This window comes from Myotis lucifugus, unplaced genomic scaffold (genome assembly GCF_000147115.1).
Source record: "Myotis lucifugus unplaced genomic scaffold, Myoluc2.0 scaffold_1079, whole genome shotgun sequence".
Lineage (NCBI taxonomy): Eukaryota > Metazoa > Chordata > Mammalia > Chiroptera > Vespertilionidae > Myotis > Myotis lucifugus.
This window is the reverse complement of record NW_005872127.1, coordinates 37654-59919: the sequence shown is the minus strand read 5'-3', so window position 1 is coordinate 59919 and position 22266 is coordinate 37654. Positions and strand designations below refer to the sequence as shown.

Genomic DNA, 22266 nt, shown 5'->3' with positions numbered 1-22266 from the left:
CTCGTCTCCTCGGCGACAGGCTCCCACCACAGAGGTCAAGTGCATCTTTTAAGCGACCGCTCGTCTTTCCAAGTCCCGGAAGCCTCCTCTGGAAGGTAACGGAGCCTGTCACCACCCTTAGCATTCTCAGGAGCTCCGTGTGACTTACTTTTTGGGATATAAGGGCATGAATACATCATCATCTAAAGTTCTCCTCATTCTCAGCAAGAGCGCTTTCAGATACACCTGCAGAGTGAAAACAGATCACACGCTGTAGCAAGGGCTATGGTAGAGCTAAGCAGCCATATTCCAACCAAAGAATAAGTACCAATTGTGAGTGGACTCTCCTCTCCGTTCCCCTTTCCTCTGAAAGCCCCCAGTCTCCAGAACCCCCTCTCCTATTAGTCCCGCCTCAGCAACGACAAGGCAGCAAAGCCACTCAGAGCCCTTCGAGCTCTCCACCTGCGTGCAGACTTAAGACCAGGCACATGATCCGGTTCTGCACGGAATGACATCACTGAAAACTTAACGACGACAAGAGCACCTTTTCCGTGTCTAAATGGCATAAAAATGCCCGACGAGGGACAGCAGCAATCTGAAGTTTGGAAACTAGTGATACAACAATACCTAGTGTTTACAGGCTATTTAAACATTTTAGCACTAAATAATCAATCAGTACCTATTCTAGTAGTTTTACATTGTTCTTTCCCCAACAATACAGCTCTTACAGGGATATTTGATTAGTCCCACGGGGAGTTAGGGTGGGGTGGTAAGAAGGTGAAAACAGTAAAATGAAGGGGGTGTCTGGACTCATTATAGCACCTTCCGAGGCAGGGACTTTGCACTGAGAACTATAATCTAAATGGTGTGAACGTGAGGCTTTATAAAGGACCAGATGGCCCAAGTGGGAGAATCCACTTTCTCGCTGACTTAGAACATAACCCCTCATTCTCTCCACTCCAGCTCATTTTCAAAAGGAGAGAAGAAAACAAAAAAAACCTCTCAAAGATAATAATTAAGTTACCTGTGTGTTTTTGTTTTCTGCATTCGCTACTGAAGGATATCCATTTACTAATTTTAACGTGATTCCAACCATTCTTGAAGTCTGTGTTGTAGAAAAGGGGTCCCACATGTGTTCAGCGATCACTAGAAGGAAAGGGAGAAGGTGCTGAGCCGCAAATGTCAACTGCAGCGACTGAAACCTGACGCCGAGCAGTCCTCAGCTACACACATGGCTTTTCTTCTTCTCTAGAGCATCAGCCTATGTCCACTGTCATAAGCCTTTGGGATGCTGAGGGCTAGGAAAAGTGGAGGGGATAAAGTCCTCCATCTTTTGCTAATCAGTGAAAATAAATTCGGGGGAAAGATTTCAATATCCTAAGAAATATTGTCCCAGCACCAAGAATTTCTAACTAAAAAAGCTGAAACTTACTTTTAATACTTTAAATCAGTTCCTGCATCAATTATTTCTAATCTCATGAGAAACTGATGAAAGTAATGAAATTGCTCTCCAGAAAAAGGCATATGCCCCCAAATGTATGTTTTGTTTCCGGCAATCTTTAAAGGTCCCTCAAGCTTGTCAACAGATCCATTACTGTCCCAACTCCAGGCCCCTCCAAGATGGTCTTCCAGTCCCAGCTGACTCTGGCCCAGGGTAACTGTCCTTTATAACGGACTGTCCCCGAGGAACATTCTGTAACGGAGAACCCCTACCTGTGAGCTTAGGGAGGATCACCTTCTCCACAATGGTGGGCAGCAGCGCAATGTCCACGTCCTCTCTCTCCTGCTCTCGCTCTTCACAACCATAAAACAGCAGCGATTCAAACCACAGCATATTCTCAAAGTCCCGACACTTGGCCTACAAGAGATTAACAAGATCACCCAGACACATTAAACTGGTGGCTGCAGCTGCTTCGAGCCATTAGAAGAGGAAGACCTGGACTTAACCTTCAGTCACAAACAAGTGTAAACTGGACAAAATACAGGAAACGTCCACTTTCAGACAACGCGCCTCAGGCGGTAAGGACGCGGCCCCGGAAGAAGGGTATTGGATGAGGTGAGCTGCCCATCAGGCGGGCAGGGTGGGGGCTGCAGGCGGGCAAGAACTTGCTGAGCTCAGGAGACAGAAACTGGGGTTCAGGGAGGCGGAGACTCTGGGAGCTGCGGGGCAGAGGAGGAGCTCCTCTTGGAGAACTCCAGAATGCACACAGGTCCTCAGGAGCCTTGGCCGTGTACTGTGCACTCACACACACGTGCACACAGGTCCTCACAGGCCTGTGCTGAGTACTAACGTACACATGCATGCGGGACACTCCATAGGTCTGGCAAAGAGCGACGGGCTGTGAGCTGGATCGTTCTAGAGCTCACAGTTTTTTTCAATCGTTTCCAGAGCTTCAACCTCAATCCCTTTTCACTAGTTTAAACGTTCAACCCAACCAATCACATTCGTGCCCATTCATATGTTGGTAACTTCCAAAATCCTATCCTAAACACAACCACTAGACATCTGTAGTCAGTGCTGGTCCCCGCTCTCAGATCTGAGGCCAGCAGGCCTACTGACTCCGCCTCCTGGTCTATCACCTTGCTCATCGGTTCAGGCCTGCATTTCACCTGCGCTGCCCCGTGAGGCTCTAAGCTCAGGCTCGAAGGACCAATTCCTCCCACCCAGGCCTGTTCCCATTCCAGGGTCACACGTGTAACTGAGTGGCTGAGAAAGGCGCCGCACACAAACGGGAAAGCAGCAGAGCGCTCCCGAGTGGAGCGTAAGGAGAAGGTCCTCGATGCAGGCCAGCTGCAGTCGGCGCCAACCACAGCCCTGCGCGCTCTCCCGGGGAATGTTTAGCTCAAGCGTTCATCTCTCGCTCAGAGATGAGCGTTCCCAGGCCGCGTGGACGTGGCTTTCAGGCAGGGACGGAGCCACCCACCTCCAGAGGAGTCCAGGTGAGAAGCTGCAGCCGTATGAGGGGGTTGAACAGCTTGGGCAGACAAAGGCCGATGTAAGCATCCTTGTAGGACGTGTAGTATCTTGAACGCCAGGCTTCAAACTGGGATTTAATGCAGTCGATGGAGTAGAAGCTCTCCAGGACATCTTCAAACACCTTGCTGGACTCCTTGGAAATGCGATCTGAAAACAACACCCCCCACAGAGAACACGGTTCAGTACGGAACAGAGAAAGCACCGGTCGATGGTTTTCTGTGTAGCCCGGCTCATTACCACCAGGGGGAGGAGGCACAGGGAAGCTTAGGTTTCGTCCACAGCGCAGGCACTCTTCCTTTTGCACGGCCCCAGCAGGTGCCATTTTCTATGACGCGCTTTAGTTCAGTATCACCTGTCCCTCAGCAATTCAGTGCAAACTTCAGTGACCATGGTGCCCTCGCTGAGTAACCCCATCAGCACCAACTATGCTGCTAGCCCTGCAGTCCACAAATCACTGTCAGAACACATGTGCGTCCGAATCAGTGACCAACCGTGCGACTTCTGTCCAAGTCAGCTGGTGACGGCGATGAAGTCAGACAAGAATCAGTGCCAGAGCTTAGGGTCTGTCAGGGGAAGGCCATCCGATGCCCCAGATGAATTGGGAAAGGGCGGTCTTTACCATGGAGAGATCTCGTGTGACAGCCTACTTCTCAAAATCCATCTTACCATGCTAATAGTGGGACTATGTGACATTTGTCATCTGCTATTATGCAATAACAAACAGCATTTGTATGAAGTATTCTTACCAAAAAAATAATAACAACTTCAATCTAATCAAGGGCTCAAACCTAAATTCCAGTTTACAAGAAATACAGTGAATGGAGGAACAAGCTAATACCACGAGCAAACAGACAAATCTAGAATGTCGGACATTTTGCAAGACAAGTGGCCTGCTCTTTTCAAAAAGTGCATGTCTTAGACAAGCAGATGGATAACAGGGGTGTGCGTGTGCATGTCAAGCACGGGCGATATTAATTCCAGAAAAAAAGCGCTAACAACCAAATGCTGGGTAGGAACGGCGTGTGGACCCTGGTCTGGAAACCACAGAATAACTCACAAAAAAGGTATCAAACTTTTGTGGGGACTGCTGCTGAGGAAAACAGATGATGTTAAGAAGTGTTAGTTCCTTTTCTAGGTGCGAAGTGGCATTGTGATAAGGTAAAAAATACACTTGTTTCTAGGAGACACACACTGAAGCTTTTAGGAGTGTCAGGATGTCTGTGGGTTAACTCTCAAATGGTCCAGCAAACACCATCTATAGACAGTCTGTCCGTCTATGAAGAGCCAGAGCGAGCCTGGCAGCGGAGTAACAACGGTAAGGGCTGGGGGACAGGTGCGTGGTAACCACTGGGCATCCTGTTCACTATGAACAAGTTCCGAGAGGGCTGCAGCGACTTCACTCCACATCGCGCCCATGGGGAGGAAGGGCTTCCACTCGGGGACCCTCTGGAAATGCCTGGCGCAGACCAACCTTCCTCTTGGTGGGAACGACTCAGGGCTCCCAGGTCGGGAGTCTCCCCGGCTGCAAGCTCCACCGCCAGGCTTACCTCCCAGAAGACAGGCACCCTTGGACCTGACACCACTGTGGGTCACTTAGGCTTCCCAAGTTAAGCAACACTTGCTGTGCAAGTTCCCGTAACCCATGACAAGGTCACGGCTATTCTGAGAGCTCATCATGATGCTCATAGTGAAGATGGGTCCAGATGGGTCCAGTTTGCACAATCGGCTCTAATGAGGCCACGGACCTTCACACCATCCCCTCCAGGTAAAAGCCACAGCCCAGCAGGACCCCAACTGACCACAAAGCTCATTTCCAAACCAATGGCTGACCTTTCTCCAGGTTGAAGTTGGTGATGTCTGTGGATGTCTCCTCGTCGTCACTGGAGAGGCCTTCCAGGTGATCTGCCATTTTCCCCGTTTGCTCCCTGGCTTGTCGACGCCGAGTCCTAAACAACAAACACCGAGTTCCACACCAGACCAGAGAGCCGTCCCCGCCCAAGCAGCCAGCCGCCGGCGCCGTTACCTCCGGGCCTCGCGCTCTGCGATCCGCCGCTTTGCGTGCTCCTGATACAGGGCCCGATCGCGCCCAAAGGAATCGAGATTTGGTGCCATCAGAGCCTTATCTGTAAAACAACAATGGTCACAATGAGAAGCCTTCTCCGACCATCCTGAGGAAAGAGTTTGCACAGAATCAGTCACACGACAGACCGCTTGCTAATCCAACAGCAGGATCTGCCGAGCCTGATGGTACCCAGGTCGCTTTCCAGCCCCCAGCAAACCCCCTATCGCTGTTCTCACAAAAAGGAGCAGAGCAGGAAGTTCAACGACCCTGCATGAGTGCACCTGGATTCAGTCCCTATCTTTATCTCTAAGTCACAGAAGCTGATGCTATCATGACATTCAAGTAAGAAATCTACATTACCTCTGCAGAGGGCAAATACGACATGCTGAATGACGTGAAATGACAGGAAAGAAACACACGGAGGATGAGAAAACAGCTCTGCTGCAGTGTAATAATGTATTCTACCTCTGCTGTGCAGAAATGGGTTCTCTATAACCACTTTCAGAACCAGGGCGGAATCACCATGGAGACTGAAAACTCCCTACCAGGACCAGCTTCTGCTTCTCACACACTGCTCTTCCAAAGCACAGTTCCCTTCTTTCTTCTCTTTCCCTATTTTCCATCTCTCTTTTTTTAACTTTCTAGGGCAACTTTTTAGCTTTAGCTTCCAACCTGCCTATTTAAATTTATTTTCCGTTTCCGTATTTTCTGTTTCCAAGGGGCGGTTCTTGTTCTTACAACCCTCTTTCCTACAGCATCCTCTGCCTGCCTTCCGTGCGGGAGACCCTTCACTGTCCCCGAGATCAGTTCAGGTGACCTGCCACCTGCACTGCCTGTTTCCTCGTCCCCCTGGTCCCCTGCCTGGGGCCCTATCAGCTGCCTCACATAAAGACGATGGGAGGTCTGTGGACAGCGGAAGCTAACACCATCTCCGTCAGATCGCTGGGGAGAAACTCAACTCTTTTGTTGGGGCCCAAGACTGTCTCAGGGTCTTCTCTCCAAACCCATTCTTTCTCCAGAAAAGCATCCTCGCATCTCTGAACATCTGTCTGCAATGCCTCCTCATCTACATTTCTGCTCCGCACTATGAAGGCGCTCTGCAACAGTCAGTCCTCACTAGCCCGTCCAGTTTACCACAGGCTGACTGCTGTGAACAGAGGTAAGTTCCCACAGCATCTCCTCAGCGCTATAACGAAATATTCAAGGACCTGCTGTAATAGCAACGGGAAGGAAACAACCCAAGGGTTAGAGGGGGAATCACATGCTAAATGAAAGCAAGCATAGCTCCTGCCCCCACATGTGTCACCAACAGCAGCAACAGGAAAAAGAAAAACAAAGACTAGTCTTCTACACGGCACCATCGAACTATTCCAGACCATTATGTTTTTAAAGCTGACTTTCTGACTGGGTTTTTCATTCACATTTCAAAATAGCTCAGGTAGCAGGAAGGACGCTCCAGCTCTCACAGATGATAGAGAGGTGAGTCCAGGACACAAGAGGCCCAGCCTTCCCTGCGGAGTGAGTCCCCACACCACACATGAGTGAGCTAAGGAGGCCCAACCACAAAACAATTCCTGCCTCTTTAAGAGGGACCCTTCATTGAAGGAGTATTTTAAAGAATATCCATTACGATAATACGTATTTTAAATGTTGCCATGTTTATGGGTTTTATAAAATACCTATGTTGAGGGGATGTGAGTTGGCGGCTCACGTGACAGCCCGGCATCTCTGTAAGAACCACATGCCGTCACCGTGACCGTGTTCGCAAATGGGAAGAGATGAACTCCAGGCTTGTTTGTTTATAACAAGATCAGAAATGGAATCAGTGCTTCAGTGCCCCCTGTAATTTCCCTCAAATCTTTGGCAATTAATGAATACTTCCTCCAGGGCAGTATTTTTTTCACTCTCTCATCACCTTTCAATTTCTAACGCTCAATCTAATTAACATACATCATGTATGTAAGTAGCTCCAAGTGATAAAGAACAGCTTCTAGGTAGGAAAAGGCATCGGAGGAAATGCCCAGCTCGCACAAACCATGTCACTTAGAGGGAGTCACTTCCTGTGCAGGTGTGCTGGTTACCTGGGATCTGCCCCAGGATTCTGGTTCTGTCTGGACCAAACTGACCTTGGAGGGATGCAGGTGTCACTTAGGTGCCCGATTCAGAAACTCTCCAATGGAAACTTAGGTGGCGGAACTAAAGGTCCCAGCCATGCCCAGGGCTTCACCTGAGCCTGACTCTCTGTAAGGACGTTACCCCTTTACGATGCTCTAACGACCAGGACAGGCGGCTTCCTCAGGGACCTCAGGACAAAGCCTGGTTTTCAGAAAGGACACCCGGGCCCTGAGCCTGGATGAGCTGGGGCGCGTTTCACGTGCAGCTTACTTGCCTCCACCCAAGACCTAGCAAGTGTCTCGGGGAGGGTGGGAAACCTGCACTTCAATGAACGCCCCGCCCCGGGCAATTCGGACGGCACTTCCACCTGAGAACGCTGACTCGGGACAGAGATGACAAAAAGCCACCGGCAGCCCAGGCTGGGAAAACTCCCATCCCAGCACCCAACCAGGTGCAGGGCCATGGGAAAATGGGATCAAAACGTTTAAAACATCTGGTCAAAGAATCTCAGCTAAACTAGTTAATAAGAGGTTTCCAATTAATTTTGGTTTTCCAAAACACTCATCATAGTGAAAGAGAGAAATTCAATTTCTAATTTTTACACTAATATTTCAAGAAATATAGGTACCGACTTACTAAAAATCCTAGTGCAGCATATTAAGATAGACTGCAAAATACAAATGATTTTTAAATAAAAAAAATTGCTTTATCCAAGGGGTGAAATGCAAAACTCATTTATGTAATAAAACCCTCGGGCCCCCCAATTCCGCCCCCAATGCAGGCTTCACTGTGAGCAGCAGCGCTGCACTGGGGCCACGGACAGGACGAAAATGGGGGCAAAAATCAGCCAGAGCCAGACAGACAGTGGCTTTAAGGTAAAACCTGGGGTGGCTTTGCGACTCTAGGGGATAAAAATATGCCGAGGAGGAGTGAGATGGTGGAGACAGAGCAAGTTCCTGAGCTCCTTTGTGAAGCAGTATTTTAAAACACAACCCAGGCACATGCTGCTGTAATTTTCAGATCTGTCTAACACAAGAGCAAGGGAATTCAGTTATTTTAAAAAAAAGGAAAACAAAGCTGTTCTGAGATCTAATTTTCAATTAGGCTGTGCTAAGTAAACAAGGTTGTTTAATGAATAATAAAAACCTTCAAGATGGACTGACTTGAATGGCTTGAAAACTCCGAAGATTCATCTTTAATATCATCTTGTCGTCTTTGGACAAGGCGGGAAGCTCGCTGTTTGTACAGCTGATGTATTGATGATTCAAGTTCATTAATCAGTGGCACCTGTGAAAATACAACACACTCCGTAACACCAAACTCCTCGGCTGCTCACGTCCTTGAGGGCTCCATACTACTTCCGGGTTTCTGAAAAAGTCCCCTCTATGGACAGAATCATCATGAATTCCCAGTGGGACACCAATAGCAATGCAGTTAGTTCTATGCTGTTTAGGAATCATCACTCCTTTTAATCCGTACATAGCGCTATCATGTCCGGTGCCTAGTGACTGGAGCAAAAGTTTGGTTAGGAAACTTAACGCTTTAATATTAGTGAAGAAATGCGGAAGTCTGATTGCATCTCTTTAGAATAAAGTCCTTGGCAGTCTTTTCACATCCAGCTGTAACTTCCCAGCAGCACGCTCTGCCCTGCAGTCTCCTAGTTTAAAATAACCCGTTACCCCTGACACCAAAGCCTGCGTGGGCTGAGCAGGAGGACAGGGTCTCACTGCCACCTGAGCGCTAAGCTGCTCGGCGCTCAGAGGGGCCTGACTGCAGCTTCACTCCACACCCTTCACGTAATCCGCACTCGCTCACGAACAGGGCAAGTACCGCTCTGGCTCTCACTAGCGTGTCAGAAAGCTCTTCCCGTGTTTCCATACTTTATAATAAATAAGTCTTCACGCGAATTGTCACTATCCATGGCTACACATTCACATGGTTCATATAGAATACCAAAGCTGACAGAATAAAGATCTAACTTAAAGAGGGGAGAGCAGCCCTGGCCGGCGTGGCTCACTTAGATGGGCGTTACCCTGGGCACGAAAGGCTGCCGGTTCGATTCCCGGTCAGGGCACATGCCGGGGCGGTGGGCTCCATCCTCAGATGGGAGGCAGGCAGGAGGCAGCCTATCGATGTTTCACTCTCACACCGGTTTCTCTCTCCCTCCCGCTCTCTCTCTAAAAATCAATTCAAAAGATCTTAAACAGAATAGGTCTCTGTATAACCTTCTGTTATAACCAAATGTTATGAAACTTTCACAAAACACTAACGCTCACTGCACACACCCGAGGAGACCAGAAACTCTAGTTCCCAGATGGTCAGTGCAAATGGACACATCAGTGAGCCTGGGACACCGGCACCAAGTGTGACAGCCGCTTCCTGAGCGGGACAGACTGCGGATGGGAAGTAAAGGCAGGTGGGACACAAGGACGCCTCACAGAAGCAACGCACACACTGCACGGCTCCACCGCAGACGGAGCTGAGGGCGCGGGAAGGTCGTTCCTTCTGACACGCCACCCTCTGGGCAACGTGCCCCAAATAGGCACTGATTACCGCTGAGCCCAGAGACTGCCTTTAAAATGGACCATCATCCATTTCCTAAGCAATCCCTGCGTAGCACTGTGGCTTCCACTCCCCGCCCCTGGCTGCTCTCACCCAGGCATGACTGCAGACAGACACACCATGCACCTACGGGCACTCCTTCCGTCTGGACACTGAACGCTCCTCTACCTGACGCTGCCTGGGACAGAATTTAATTCTTCAACTTAGTGAAAATGCTGATACTGTGGTTTTCCTGCTCAGGTAATTGGAATGTCTTTAACAAAGCCCAGAGAGAATTCTACTGGGAATCAAAGCCCTAAAACTCATTTTCAGCTCTCACGCATGTTTTTTAACAATACTGACTGATCTCAAGAGTAAGCACCATGATCAAATCTTTAGCCTCTCCAAACTCAAAACTGTTATTGACTATTATTATTCAAGACCAAATACAAGGTGAAAACATAAAGAAGGAAGTATACTAGAGAGAAACAAAACAATGAAAAGTTAAAATGATCTGCAAATAATTAAAAATCTAAGATCACAATCACTTAAACTTTTATAACAAAAGAAAAAACTAAGGAATGTTTATCTTTTTATGGTCTTACTCCAAAACAACATTGTTATAGTATTACTAAAATCAATACTCAGATCTATCCAATTGTTCCTAAATATTTCCCAGATGACAATTTATGACATTATTCACCCAGCAGGAATCTCTTAAAATTGAATGTATATGAAAATGTCAAAATGAAATGAAATACTCATCTCTAAAGGGGAGTTATCTGCACCTTTCTATTAACACGTCGTCACTGTACAACATACAAGGACTGAGATCTGCTCTAAACCAGTCCGCAGACTCAGACCCTAGCACAGCCTGAAGCAGGCTGCTCTGGGCACAGTGACCAACAGAGCAGGCACACGAAGTACTCCACGCTCCTCAGGGACAACCTCGCTCACAGGCATGATTCGGGAAAGATCCTTTCTCCAGCCACACAGGCTGCGATACAGCCCCACCACGCCCCGGGTCAAAGGGCTTTGCTGGTAGGAAAGACACCACCAGCTCTGACTTACATCCACCCCTGCACACAGGCAGCCCTGTGTCCCTTTCCCACCTGCACCCTAAGCCTCCAATCTGCCACAGGGACGGAGCCTAGCTCAGCGTGGCGGCTTCTCCTGAAATCAGGGGTAAGACCAGAGCAGGATAAATCCTAGGGGCCTGGTGATGCTGCCTCAGCCGGGTCTGACCACGGCCTGGCTGGAGCCGGAGACCCACCAGGAAGACAGTCTGGCCGGGCCCTTCTGCCAGCATTGGCTCTAGTACTGACGTAGTCAGGAGAGATAACAACAGGCTAAAATACTCATCTGCACATACCAACGCTCAGAGCCTACGCAGGCCACACAGCCAGGAGCTAGGGCAGGGGCTTCTGCCTGCGTCACTGAAGCTCAGAGGCTCCCGGGAGGCTCAGGGCACCGCCCTCAGCTCGTTTAAAGACAGAGCTGCAAACCCAGTCATCAAACAATAGCTCTTATCGTAGAGGAAAAATCAGTTAAGAAGCCATTTGAGCCGAAACCGGTTTGGCTCAGTGGATAGAGCGTCGGCCTGCGGACTGAAGAGTCCCAGGTTCGACTCCAGACAAGAGCATGTACCTGGGTTGCGGGCACATCCCCAGTGGGAGATGTGCAGGAGGCAGCTGATGGATGTTTCTCTCTCATCGATGTTTCTAACTCTCTATCTCTCTCCTTTCCTCTCTGTAAAAAATCAATAAAATATATTTAAAAAAAAAAAAAGAAGCCATTTGAGAAAAGGGGTTTTTCTATACAACTAAGTATAAAAACATAAATCATCCTAAAAAACAGAACTGCATACTGAGAGAAAAGAACCTGAAGACACGAGACCTTAAGGGAAACTGCCCTGAGTGGTTTCTGAAATGGATGAAGCACAGGCTGATTTGGATGAAAACCATAAGCAGCAAAGGTGAGCAACTTTAGGGAAAAATAAGAACTACTAACATTTTGCAACTTTATGCATATCTGGAACTGCTGTACCGCTTAAAGGTGAGTTTAAACCTGACCCATAAAAAGCAAATCCCGTGCGATGAGCCCCTTCCATTCTGACAACCCAGGGCAGGCCATCACCTACATCGCACTAAGGCAGCCTGGCCAGTGGCTGATGCAAATGTGCTGTTATCTTGTTTTGTTTTCAACAAAGGCAGCATATTTGCCCCCACAATACAAAGCCACTAACGAAGTGAAGAAAACGGAGCGTGACTTTCCTCACGCCTGAAGTCGAATTCAGCGATACTTTCTGAGCAATACAGACATGATCTACACAAGGCCGCCTACGCCTCCCTAGCTTTGCCTATTCAAAGAGATGAATATTTTTGCATTCTTACCTTTTCACTGAAACACTCAAGCAAGTCTTGGACATACCCTCGCATCTCTTGCAAAAACTTATACCGTTCACCAATCCCCCCAGAAGACCCTTCGAGTCTCTCAATGGCCCTGGTGGAGTCCACGCGGCTTTGCAGGTGCTTCTCGTGCTGCTGGCGGTTTGCTTTGTGCACGTCTTTCATGGAGTCCAACCTTGGGAACACAAAGGATACATACAACACGCTTACACCCCAAACCTATGCCGGCAGGAAGCTCACAATATCAAAATGCATTAGTTCCACTACTAGTTTCACAAAAAAATACTTGGAGTGGCATCTTTTCATCTGAACCGCTTTCCTCTCAAGAAAAAAACAAAACAAAACAAAAACCCCCAAAAACCACAGGCAGCAGGTTACAGGCTTCACAGGGTTCGGTGGGCTAACCAAAGTTTCAGACTGCTCTCCCCCCATCTCCTGACTACACTTTTTCAGAGTCCAAGAGGCGCAAACGCAAAGTGTCTTCCACAAGATCACGGAGTGGCATTGAACATGTTCCGAGGCTCCCACAGAAGTCATCCAAGGAGGCAGCACAACAGTGACGTCGCCTTCGGTGGCTTTGGCCAGGCGGGCGTCTTCCTGCCGCCGCAGCGCCTGCCACCCAGACTACACGACGCTGAGGAACACAAAGCTAGGACAGGTCTTTAAGAAGCCGATCTGCCCTACCTGTCTTTAAGCTGTTTCTTTACCAAATCAATAGTAACGGGAGTCATCTCATTACTGGGAGTTTTGAAAGGGGCTGAATTATCTGTTTTTTGAGATTTGCCGTCAGAAGACCCATAGGCCGTGTAACTGTAAGGAATGCCGTAGGAGGAGCCGTAAGGCATTGTCGGGTAAGTATTCGGGTAGTACATGTTCACTTCCGCGGGCTGGCTGGCTTGGACCTAGAAGAGAAATGGAATGTACGTGAAAACTAGTGTCTAAAGCTATGGAAAGAATAATTTCACGCCTTTAGGGTTAAACACCACCACCACCAAATAGCAAAAATTATACTCATTTCCCAAACAGCATGTAACTAGAATAAATAGAGCTCTTCAAATCAAATAAAAGTAGGGCTGGCTGACTGTTCCAACTCTTATGGGATTATTGGATTCATTTCTGAGAATTCTCAGGAAAACAAATCAGAGAAACTAAGAGTTGAAGGGGACATTAGAAATAATCCAAGGCCACCATTCTATCGACGGAAGAAGATAAATTCCTTGCATGGCCACAGGATAAACAGACAAGCAGAGATGAGCGTGTGAGGCCCACCTGGCCCAGGACTTCCCCACTAGCAACAGAAGGGTCACATTCACGCACCCTTCCCACTGCACTTACTTGCGTAAAACAAATGTAGTGACTATTTAGGAAGGCGTTTGTCATCTACAGTAAGAGAAACCCATCTTCCACAAAGTAATTTCTCAAGTCAGAGCAAACAAGCGCTACAGGAGAGAAGCGCGTTGCTGGACAGCGGTCCTGACATCAGTGTGCTCTGAGGCACCTGCGGGCGGGCTGAGCGGATGTGGGCCCCACCCGTAGTGTCTCCTCTAGGCATTTCCCACAACTCCCTGACAGCGGGTGCTGCTGGCTGAAGAACCACTGTGAGAAACTAGAAATTCTTCCGTCATTTGACTAAAAGAACAAACTAGAATCCAGTTTCTTCTAAAAGCTTCTTGGATACATACCTTTTTGTAATTTTCTTAATTATGTGACTTGAAAATGACCAAGATTCAAATTCAATATGCAATATGTTTTAATTTTTACTTTAACAAAATAGGTAAAAAGTTTTTTTTAACTTTTTAAAATTTACTTTTTAACTCTTGAAGCTTAATTCTTTATCTCTCACCTGAGGGATGTTAATTCCTTTTCTTATCTGCTCCTGCTCCCATCGGCTGAGCTCCTCGTCCTGCTCCCCAGCGACTAACGCGTCGTCATCGCTCCCCTCAATGCCTGCCGTGGAAGCAGAGAGAAGCGCATCATGGCAGAGAGCAGAGAGGGGAGATGCTACCCTGACATTTCACAAAAATTAAGCAAAACTTCTGGTGCTGGCTCCACCTCACTAACACGTCTATTATGACCCCCACTCCCCCCTGCGGCACTGCGCTTGTCTTACACACAGTGCCCCTGGCAGCAGGAAGCAGCATTCAGGTAGCGGTTAAAACCTTGGGTGGGTTTCCTAACCTGTGGGCTTGGCAGCGGCTAAGCTGGGGAAGAACCCCTAATGCTGCCCAAGAATGCTGAGCCCGGGTACGGTTCATGCTGTGAAGGGCTCAGTGCTCTCCCGGCCACACAGGAGGTGCTCACTCAGGAAGGCACTTGTACCTCAGCAAGAAAAGTCCTCTCACACTAAACAAAGTTAAGTAATGTGGACTCTGACTTTATTTTCACTATCAAATCACATTTAATGGCAATGAGCTTTACTGTCCTGAATCGATCAAATTACCTATTTCCTCGGCAATTTTCTGTCTCTGTGACTTCTCTTTCACAGAAAACACTATCCGGCGTTTCTCATCGTCGTCTTCGTCATCGCTGGCGTCATTCTCATCTTCCCGAACAAGGCGGCCTTTCCCGGGCTCGCTGTCGTGCGGCGTGAAGTCCCCCAGCTCCCGGGCCATCTGCCGCTTCTTCCTGGCGGCATGTATGAACGCCGCGTCTGGGATTTCTCCTGCAGACAGACGGTAGGATCATAACCGTGTCGGGGCATGAAGTTTCCATTTTCCTGAGAATATGCAGAGTGAGTCACCTGACCGATAGCCTTGTCACAATGGCGATGTCCTAACGCCAGCTGCTGCACCCCTTCCCAAACGGTGCCTGCAGCCCACCGACTTCCGTCTAATTTAGTATAAATGGAAACTCAGTCACTAAGGAAACGAAAATGAGAACATAATGGCCATATGGGAAGATGTGTGCGTGGGGCAGTGGGGGGTTCACCAAAAGCAGCTTTATTTTAACTATTTTTTATCTTTCAGTAAAACAAAGGTAATAAAAATCCTATTAATAAACTAGAACATAAAAATTTAAAAGGTGCCCAAACCTTATGACCCCAAAAAACACTCTTTCATTCACAGTATATTTCTCTTGCAAATAATTTTCAGTTTACCTGTAAGCATATCTATACATATAAAAGGCTAAGCGACCGGCTGACCGGCTGGTAGATATGATGCGCACTGACCACCTGGGCGCAACACTCAACACAGAAGTTGCCACTCAGCAGCAACTTTGCAGAGTGCTCTCTTGCTCTCTGGGACCCCTCAGGGGATGTGGGACTGCTGGTTTCTGCCTGATCCCCTGCAGGCCAGGCCAAGGAACCCCACCTGCCGGAAGGACCCCACTCACTCCGCGCAGACATCCTTCGAGCCCTGGCGCCGCCCCAAGTGCGGCCGGCCGGGGGAGGGACTGAGGGAGATTGGCTCCAGGGTGTGTCCAGCCCATCTTGCCCAGTCCCGGCCACCTTCTAATTTCCTTTCAATGTGCATGAATCCATGCACCGGGCCTCTAGTTGACTATATAATCCTATACCTAGTTTTTCTTCATGCAAAAACACAAGCTTTCACCCTAGCCGGTTTGGCTCAGTGGATAGAGCATCAGCCTGCAGACTGAAGGGTCTCAGGTTCGATTCTGGTCAAGGGCATGTACCTTGGCTGCGGGCACATCCCCAGTAGGGGGTGTGCAGGAGGCAGCTGATTGATGTTTCTCTCTCATCGATGTTTCTAACTCTCTATCCCTCTCCCTTCCTTTCTGTAAAAAATCAATCAAATATATTTAAAACAAACAAACAAAAAAAACCCCACAAGCTTTCCTCCATGTTGTTATTCTGCATAAATATAATTAACTAGAGGCCCAGTGCACAAATTCGTGCATAAGTGGGGTCCCTCAGCCTGGCCGGTGATCAAGGTCAATCAGGGCTGATCAGGGGGTGGGACCGTGGGAGGTTGGCTGTGGGAGTGCACTGACCACCAGGGGGGAGCTCCTGCATTGAGCGTCTGCCCCCTGGTGGTCAGTGCGCATCATAGCAACCAGTCATTTGGTCAACTGGTCGTAACAGTCACTTAGGCTTTATATATCTCAGCAACTTAACAGATAAAGCGTAATCTACTACACAATTAAATTAACTGACCTTTTTACCTACAGTAACAATTGCCTTGCTACTTGTCAGATTGTTATTTTAATAGCTATGTAATATCCCTTCAGGTAAATGTACCTTCATTACTAAGCTATTCCTCTCTGGCTACATACTGTTTCCAAATATTGATCACTGCAATACTGCATGAGACATTGCTTCCTTGGGATAAACTTCTGGATATGGAATTGCAGGGTCATTTAAGGACATTTAAAATCATTGCCAATAGCTTAAGGACTGTACCAATCAGAATGCTACTAGATCTCTATACATGTTTTACAGCTTTACTAGCCCAGAGTAAGCGTTTTAAGTTTTATAAATGTTAATGAGTTAAGTACCTTTTTATAACTTAAATTCAGCTACTAAGCACTTAATTATTCAAAAGCTGATTAAACAGTAGAGAGATCTGCAAACTATTTCCTATAGAAACGTACAAAATGAAAGAAGCGTGGACAGAAAATAGCTGCTAGTTTTGCTTTAGTAGCAGCTCTAAAGGAGCTGACACCTTAACCTGAAACACACAACAAAGGCCTCAGTACCATTTATCCCTTTCCCCGAAACCCCACATTTGCTTTGACAACACCACTGCCTGTCTGACAAGGACCCTGGCAGTTTCTAGTCCTCCCACTTCTTTGCAGACGGAAACCCTGGCTTCACACGAGGACGTCGTAGGAAACACCACCTGGCTCACCCTTCCTCACTAAGGGCCTTCACGGCGCCCGCTCTTGCGGCGGGTGAGGACACACCTGGACGGAGAACATTCAAAGACGACAGAGCATTTGAAAAGGCTCCGCCGCCAGCCTTGGGCTTCTCTTCTTCCTTCTCGCTTTCCATGTCCATTTCGTCTTCCCCGTGCTCACCCACAGCAGCTCCGTCTTCTTGGCTGGGGTCCTTAACGTGTCCTGTTTTGTCCAAAGGCGGTTCATCTACAGTTTGGAAAAAATTAAAATGATTTAAAAACAAAAATCCATAAATTAAGGAGGGACTTATTTGATTATGGGCTCAATTCATTAAAACTTGGACTGTTTTGTTTATAAAAACCTCAAACCACTGATGTATGAAAATGAAAAATCACAAGACACACCTGGAAGATGGAAACAATACAGGGGACACGGAGCTGCATCTGAGGTCCTGCTCAATCCCATCTCGTTAACGTTATCAGAATTCACTGCGACTCCCTCTAAACTCCGAGAGGTCACTGTTTGTACCCCCTGGAAACATCATTTCATTTTCTACGTCAGTGTTTCATTAAACGTGAAGCTCACTCCAGGCAGCTTTTATCAAGAACAAAGTTTATGGACCAGACCAATCTCTCCAGGATGAATGGCCTGGGGATACCTTCTTAGTTCATAACCACTGCCACCCATCATCTGAAAGGCGGGCCCCAAAGTCACATTTACACGGTGGAACCCTGACCTCAGAGCCACATCTAAATATTTGAGACAGAGTTTGTGACCGAAGCAGAGATAACCTGACTTTCTTTCTGGGAACCTAGAACTGGGACACAGAGACAAGCCAGAGACCAGGTGGCACAAAGACCGACACGTGTGCCAGGAAGGGAGCTGCAGAGTGGCTGATGGTGCCGCCTGGGAGAGAGGAGACTCCTTCTCCAGTTCTAGTTCTCAGGTCATTCCCAAGGCCGTTTCAAGACTGCTCTCCTGCCACTGGGTTTTGAGAGCCTATAGTTGTTTACTTTACACCAAGTGTTTACTTATAACTAAATAGTCCTATTACCTCCTCCGTCCCAAGCAAAAATAAGAAAAATCAAAGTTTTCCACCCTGAAGCACTTGAACCCGGTCATGCACATAAAAGGCACAATGAATATAAGGAAAGAGTAAAATCAAAGTTTTTCCAAATATGAGATACCCTCTGTTGTTTCCCCAGCACATTCCCTTCCCAAAAATTGCTCCAAAAGTCCTCTCCTCTTCTCAAACCATATCCTCTCCCCGAGACAAGAGTCCCAGGATAACTCCCCACCCCCACTGCCCCCGAACTTCACCGAGAAGAGGCCCGTCACTCCGTCTTAGGCGCTTTAACTTTCCCATTACCATCCGAGCTCCTTCGCCACGGACTTCCTTCTGAAGTGCATTCTGAGGCTATGAGATTTTAAGATTCACTCTATCAGAGGTACATGGTTAGATGTAGTAAAAATACCCATTTCCTGCAGCTCTCAGCCAACATGAAATCAATGGCTTTTAACAGACAAAACAGAACTGCGGGGGTCAGCCGGAGCAGACACGCTGTGGTAAGGGCTGCGGCAGGCGGTAAGGGTTCCAGGTTCTGTCAGGTCACAGGTATTTGCTTGTGATGGAGCAAGGCCTGGTCTCCACCCAGTGACAGCTGCACTGTGGTCAGTGGTCAGACGCTCTGCTTCCAGACGTCTTCACAGAGGTGCTGGTGACCTTTCTCCAGGCTCCTGTGCCTCCGTGCCACTGCCTGCGCCGCTTCAGGAAACGCCCCACCGCACGCCCCCACCTTGGGCTGGCGCAGGCTCCCTCTCTCCGTCTTCAGGCAGACACACGCTTTGGTCCAATGCCCCTCTGGCTTCTGCCCTCTACTCTCTGCCAAACTCCCAAAGGAAGCAGCGGGGACCTGCTGCCTGTCCTCCGCTTCCTCACCCACCTGCGCCCCAACCCGGCAATGGCCTCTGTGCTCTCTCCCCTTCCTACCCGTCCACCTGCCAACAAATGGCTGCAGCCACAGCGACTCTATCCAGTGTCCCTGAGCCACGTGCAGAACGCCCTCCCTCCAACAGCAGAGCGTGGCTGGTGGGCCAGGCTCCTCCAGAAAAGACTGGCCACCCTGCCAACAGCCCTTCGTCGGCCCTTGCTTTACGGGCACTATTTCATACAACTGACCATCCCCATCTGGAAACGTCCGTCTCTTCTCCTTCAGCCTTTCTGGTTCCTGTATCTCCTCGTGAATCTCCTCTCTGTGTGTACGCTTTTCACAGGTAGAGGTCTCCGGTCCTCAGGAATGTTTTCTTCATGCTGTGCCCGCACCAATCCCATTTCCTTGTGGTTTCATCATCTCAATAAACACCAAACCTAAACCTCCATCTCCACCCGTTCCCTGGCTACTCCACTCCAATCCAGTTTAAAAGTGAACTTATCGTTTTAGGAACCACAACACGAGGGTTCAAGTCGGTGCTGCCCTTGTGCTGAAGGTCACACGCTCGGCCTGTCCGGGGAGGGCTGGTGGGCGGGTTGTGAGCAGGTGAATGACAGCCCCGCGGCGCCACCATTCAGGGGAACGACGACAATGTGTGCCCCAGACTCCGCCTCGGGGGGACACTGACCGAGTCATCTGGTGGGAGTTTGTGGAAGTGGAGACAGATGTCACAGATGGTGGCTTCATAAACCTCGTACCTACTGAGATTTTGAACCCCAACAGGACATGGCCCTTTCTCAGTCTCTCTTCCTGACCTTTCTTGTATTATTTCATCATACACAGTTGCTGGAAAAAACGAAGCAGTCTCCTCGACTCCAAGATAATTGGTTCCCCTAAAAATACTCCTCCTCCCATCTGCCACCCCCATTTCTGTACGTAATACATAATTATTCTCAGTCACCTGGCATGGAGCTCAGATTGAACCAGTTCTTTTTTAAAAAAAGTTATTGATTTTTAGAGAGGGAGGGAGGGAGGGAGGGAGAGAGAGAGAGAGAGAGATTGGTTGCCTCCCGTATGTTCCCCAAATGAGGATCACCCACAACCTGATCAGGAATCGAACCCACCACTTTCAGGGTACGGGATAATGCTCCAAGCAATTGAGCCATATCAGCCAGGGCTTTCCCTATTTTTTTAAAACATGTTTTTATTGATTTGAGAGAGAGAGGAGGGGAGAAGGAGAAAGAGATAAGAAATGTCAATCGACTGGCTACCTCCTGCATGTCCCCCACCAGGGATCAGCCTGCAACCCAGGCATGTGCCCTGACCAAGAATCTAACCGGCGGCCTCTTGGTGCATGGGTCACCGCTCTACCACTGAGCCACACCAGCCGGGCATGGCTATTTTTCAATCCAATGGCTAAAGCGTACATCAAACCTGCCAATTCTTCCCTTGGAATGTTTCTCAAATAATGCTTTCTTTCCATTTCTTCTCTTCCAACCACAGCTAACATTTTAAACTCATCCACAATTTCCCAGCGAGACAGGAAAAGCCCCCGTCTTGCTCAACTGAGATTCCTGACCCACCAGTAATGGACCAAAGCTGACCCTTGCGTTTAAAGTGCTTCAGGCCTCCAACCTCTCCTGGTGCCAACCAGGCTGCACGCGATACCAGGTTAAGGTTTCAAAGGCATTTATCATGTCAGCACCTCGGCAAGCCAGTGAACACAGCAACTCTAACCCCCCAGACACGAAACATCCTTCATAATCTGTCAACAACGTCCCTCTCACCCAAACCCCGACTTCCTCTGCAAGCGCCTGCTCTGGCCGGGCCGCTGCTCTTTCCCAGAACAGCCTGAGTCACCTCTGTCTTTGCTAACAGCCATACTGTCCCTCTTCCATGTTGAAATTTAAATTGTCAAAGTCCCAGCTGCAAACCTACTTCACCTATGGTGCGTTCCTCCTCCCACCTCTTACAAGTGTAGTTACCCTCAAACAATTCACTGGGCATTTCGCCAACAGTGGGTCCAATTATACATTTAAGTGACGTCTCCAAAATAGACTGCAAATTTGAGATCCAGTGATGTATACTTTTTCACATGAAGCCTGTAGCTGAGAAACTGGGAAATAGTAATTCTGTCTTTAATTCCTTAAAATAAAGGGCATTTACATGAGCTAAGTCAGACCACAGCACAGTATGATGGAACAGGAGCCTTGTCTGCAGTGTAGGCTGGGAGCCCACAGCCTCCTATGCTAGGCTGTGGAGTGAAGTCAGCACCAGACGCAGGGCCCTCCTACGCCTTCTCAGAATCAGACCCGGCACAGGTACCACGAGAGCAGAAAGCCTGTCTACAAACACACACACACACAGGAGCCTGTGTGGGCTCAGGACCAGGACAGCGAAGCCTCTCTCTGCCCCACGCAGGCTGAGCACCGGTAGGGAGAGGGCAGGAGGCAGCCAGTGCAGTGGGAACATCCCGGGGCTGTGACTCTCATAAGAGAACTGTATCGCCGCCCCCGTTTAGACCCAGGACAGTGATAGAGACACCCGACTAACCATGGGGTTCACAACACGCAGCAAACCCATCCAGTCCCACGAGAAGGCTGCCGGCGTGACATTCCCAAAGGTGCCTGCTAGTTTGGTACTTACTGTCTGCTGACGAGTTGAGTTCTGTCTTAATCTTCGATTTTTCAAGATCTTCTTTATATTCTTTCTTAAGTAATTTTACTATCTTTTTGCTATAACTTGATTTCTTCACTTTGAAAACTTCTTCATTTTCTTAAAAAAGAAATGAAACAAAGTCTGTAGCAACCATTTTTAGACACACGCTTCCCTTCTAACTTTTACATGATCTTATGCGCTTTTCAAGTTCTTTCAAAGATACACTCTTACACCCCAAGTCAGCTCATAAACTAATCTGGAGTAATGTGCACCCGAGACTTTTTAAAAGACAAAAAACATGTCAACTGCACTTTCCGATGTCCTATCACCTTCCTCCAATCGCCTGCTCCAGGAGGAAAACCACCGGGAAAGCCCTGAATGGGCAAAGGCCTCCGGGGCTGAAACAAAATATCCGAAACCGAGGCTGCTGCTCACAGAGCCGTCCGGCCTGGGAGCCAAACCCACCACCAGGTGACACACTGTTATTTCAGGACGAAGCTGACAAAACACTTTTCAAAAATAAGTTCTGGTGATGTCTCCCTCCTCTTCCATTTGAAGAGTTTAAAGTCACCCACAGACACTACCAAATGGCCCTTCCGTCTTCAAAACAGAAACAGCGATCGCTGTCCTCCTCTCGCACAGAATAAACAAGAACAGAAAGGCCGAAGGGAGGCCGCCCGCCTCACCCCCAGATGCAAACCAGATTCCCCAAAGCCTCGTCCCTCCTTCCACACCAGGGACTCGCGGAGTCACACAAACACCCCAAACCCTGAAGGCTCGGCGCGATCAGAACTCTAA

General features: G+C 48.5%; 1 protein-coding gene across 1 annotated transcript in view; it reads right to left on the bottom strand.

The window, feature by feature from the left end:
* PAXBP1 (PAX3 and PAX7 binding protein 1) overlaps positions 1-22266 on the bottom strand; it is a 34375-nt gene that overhangs the window by 10523 nt on the left and 1586 nt on the right. Inside the window, exons 2-14 of the mRNA XM_006107253.1 lie at positions 21457-21585; positions 16946-17125; positions 14523-14744; positions 13926-14029; positions 12767-12984; positions 12068-12257; positions 8297-8420; positions 4980-5079; positions 4787-4902; positions 2904-3103; positions 1693-1837; positions 1004-1125; positions 149-225 (exon numbers count right to left, since the gene is read on the bottom strand). Coding sequence (XP_006107315.1) covers positions 149-225; positions 1004-1125; positions 1693-1837; positions 2904-3103; positions 4787-4902; positions 4980-5079; positions 8297-8420; positions 12068-12257; positions 12767-12984; positions 13926-14029; positions 14523-14744; positions 16946-17125; positions 21457-21585 — 1927 coding nt within the window. The remainder of the gene's footprint in view (positions 1-148; positions 226-1003; positions 1126-1692; positions 1838-2903; positions 3104-4786; positions 4903-4979; positions 5080-8296; positions 8421-12067; positions 12258-12766; positions 12985-13925; positions 14030-14522; positions 14745-16945; positions 17126-21456; positions 21586-22266) is intronic.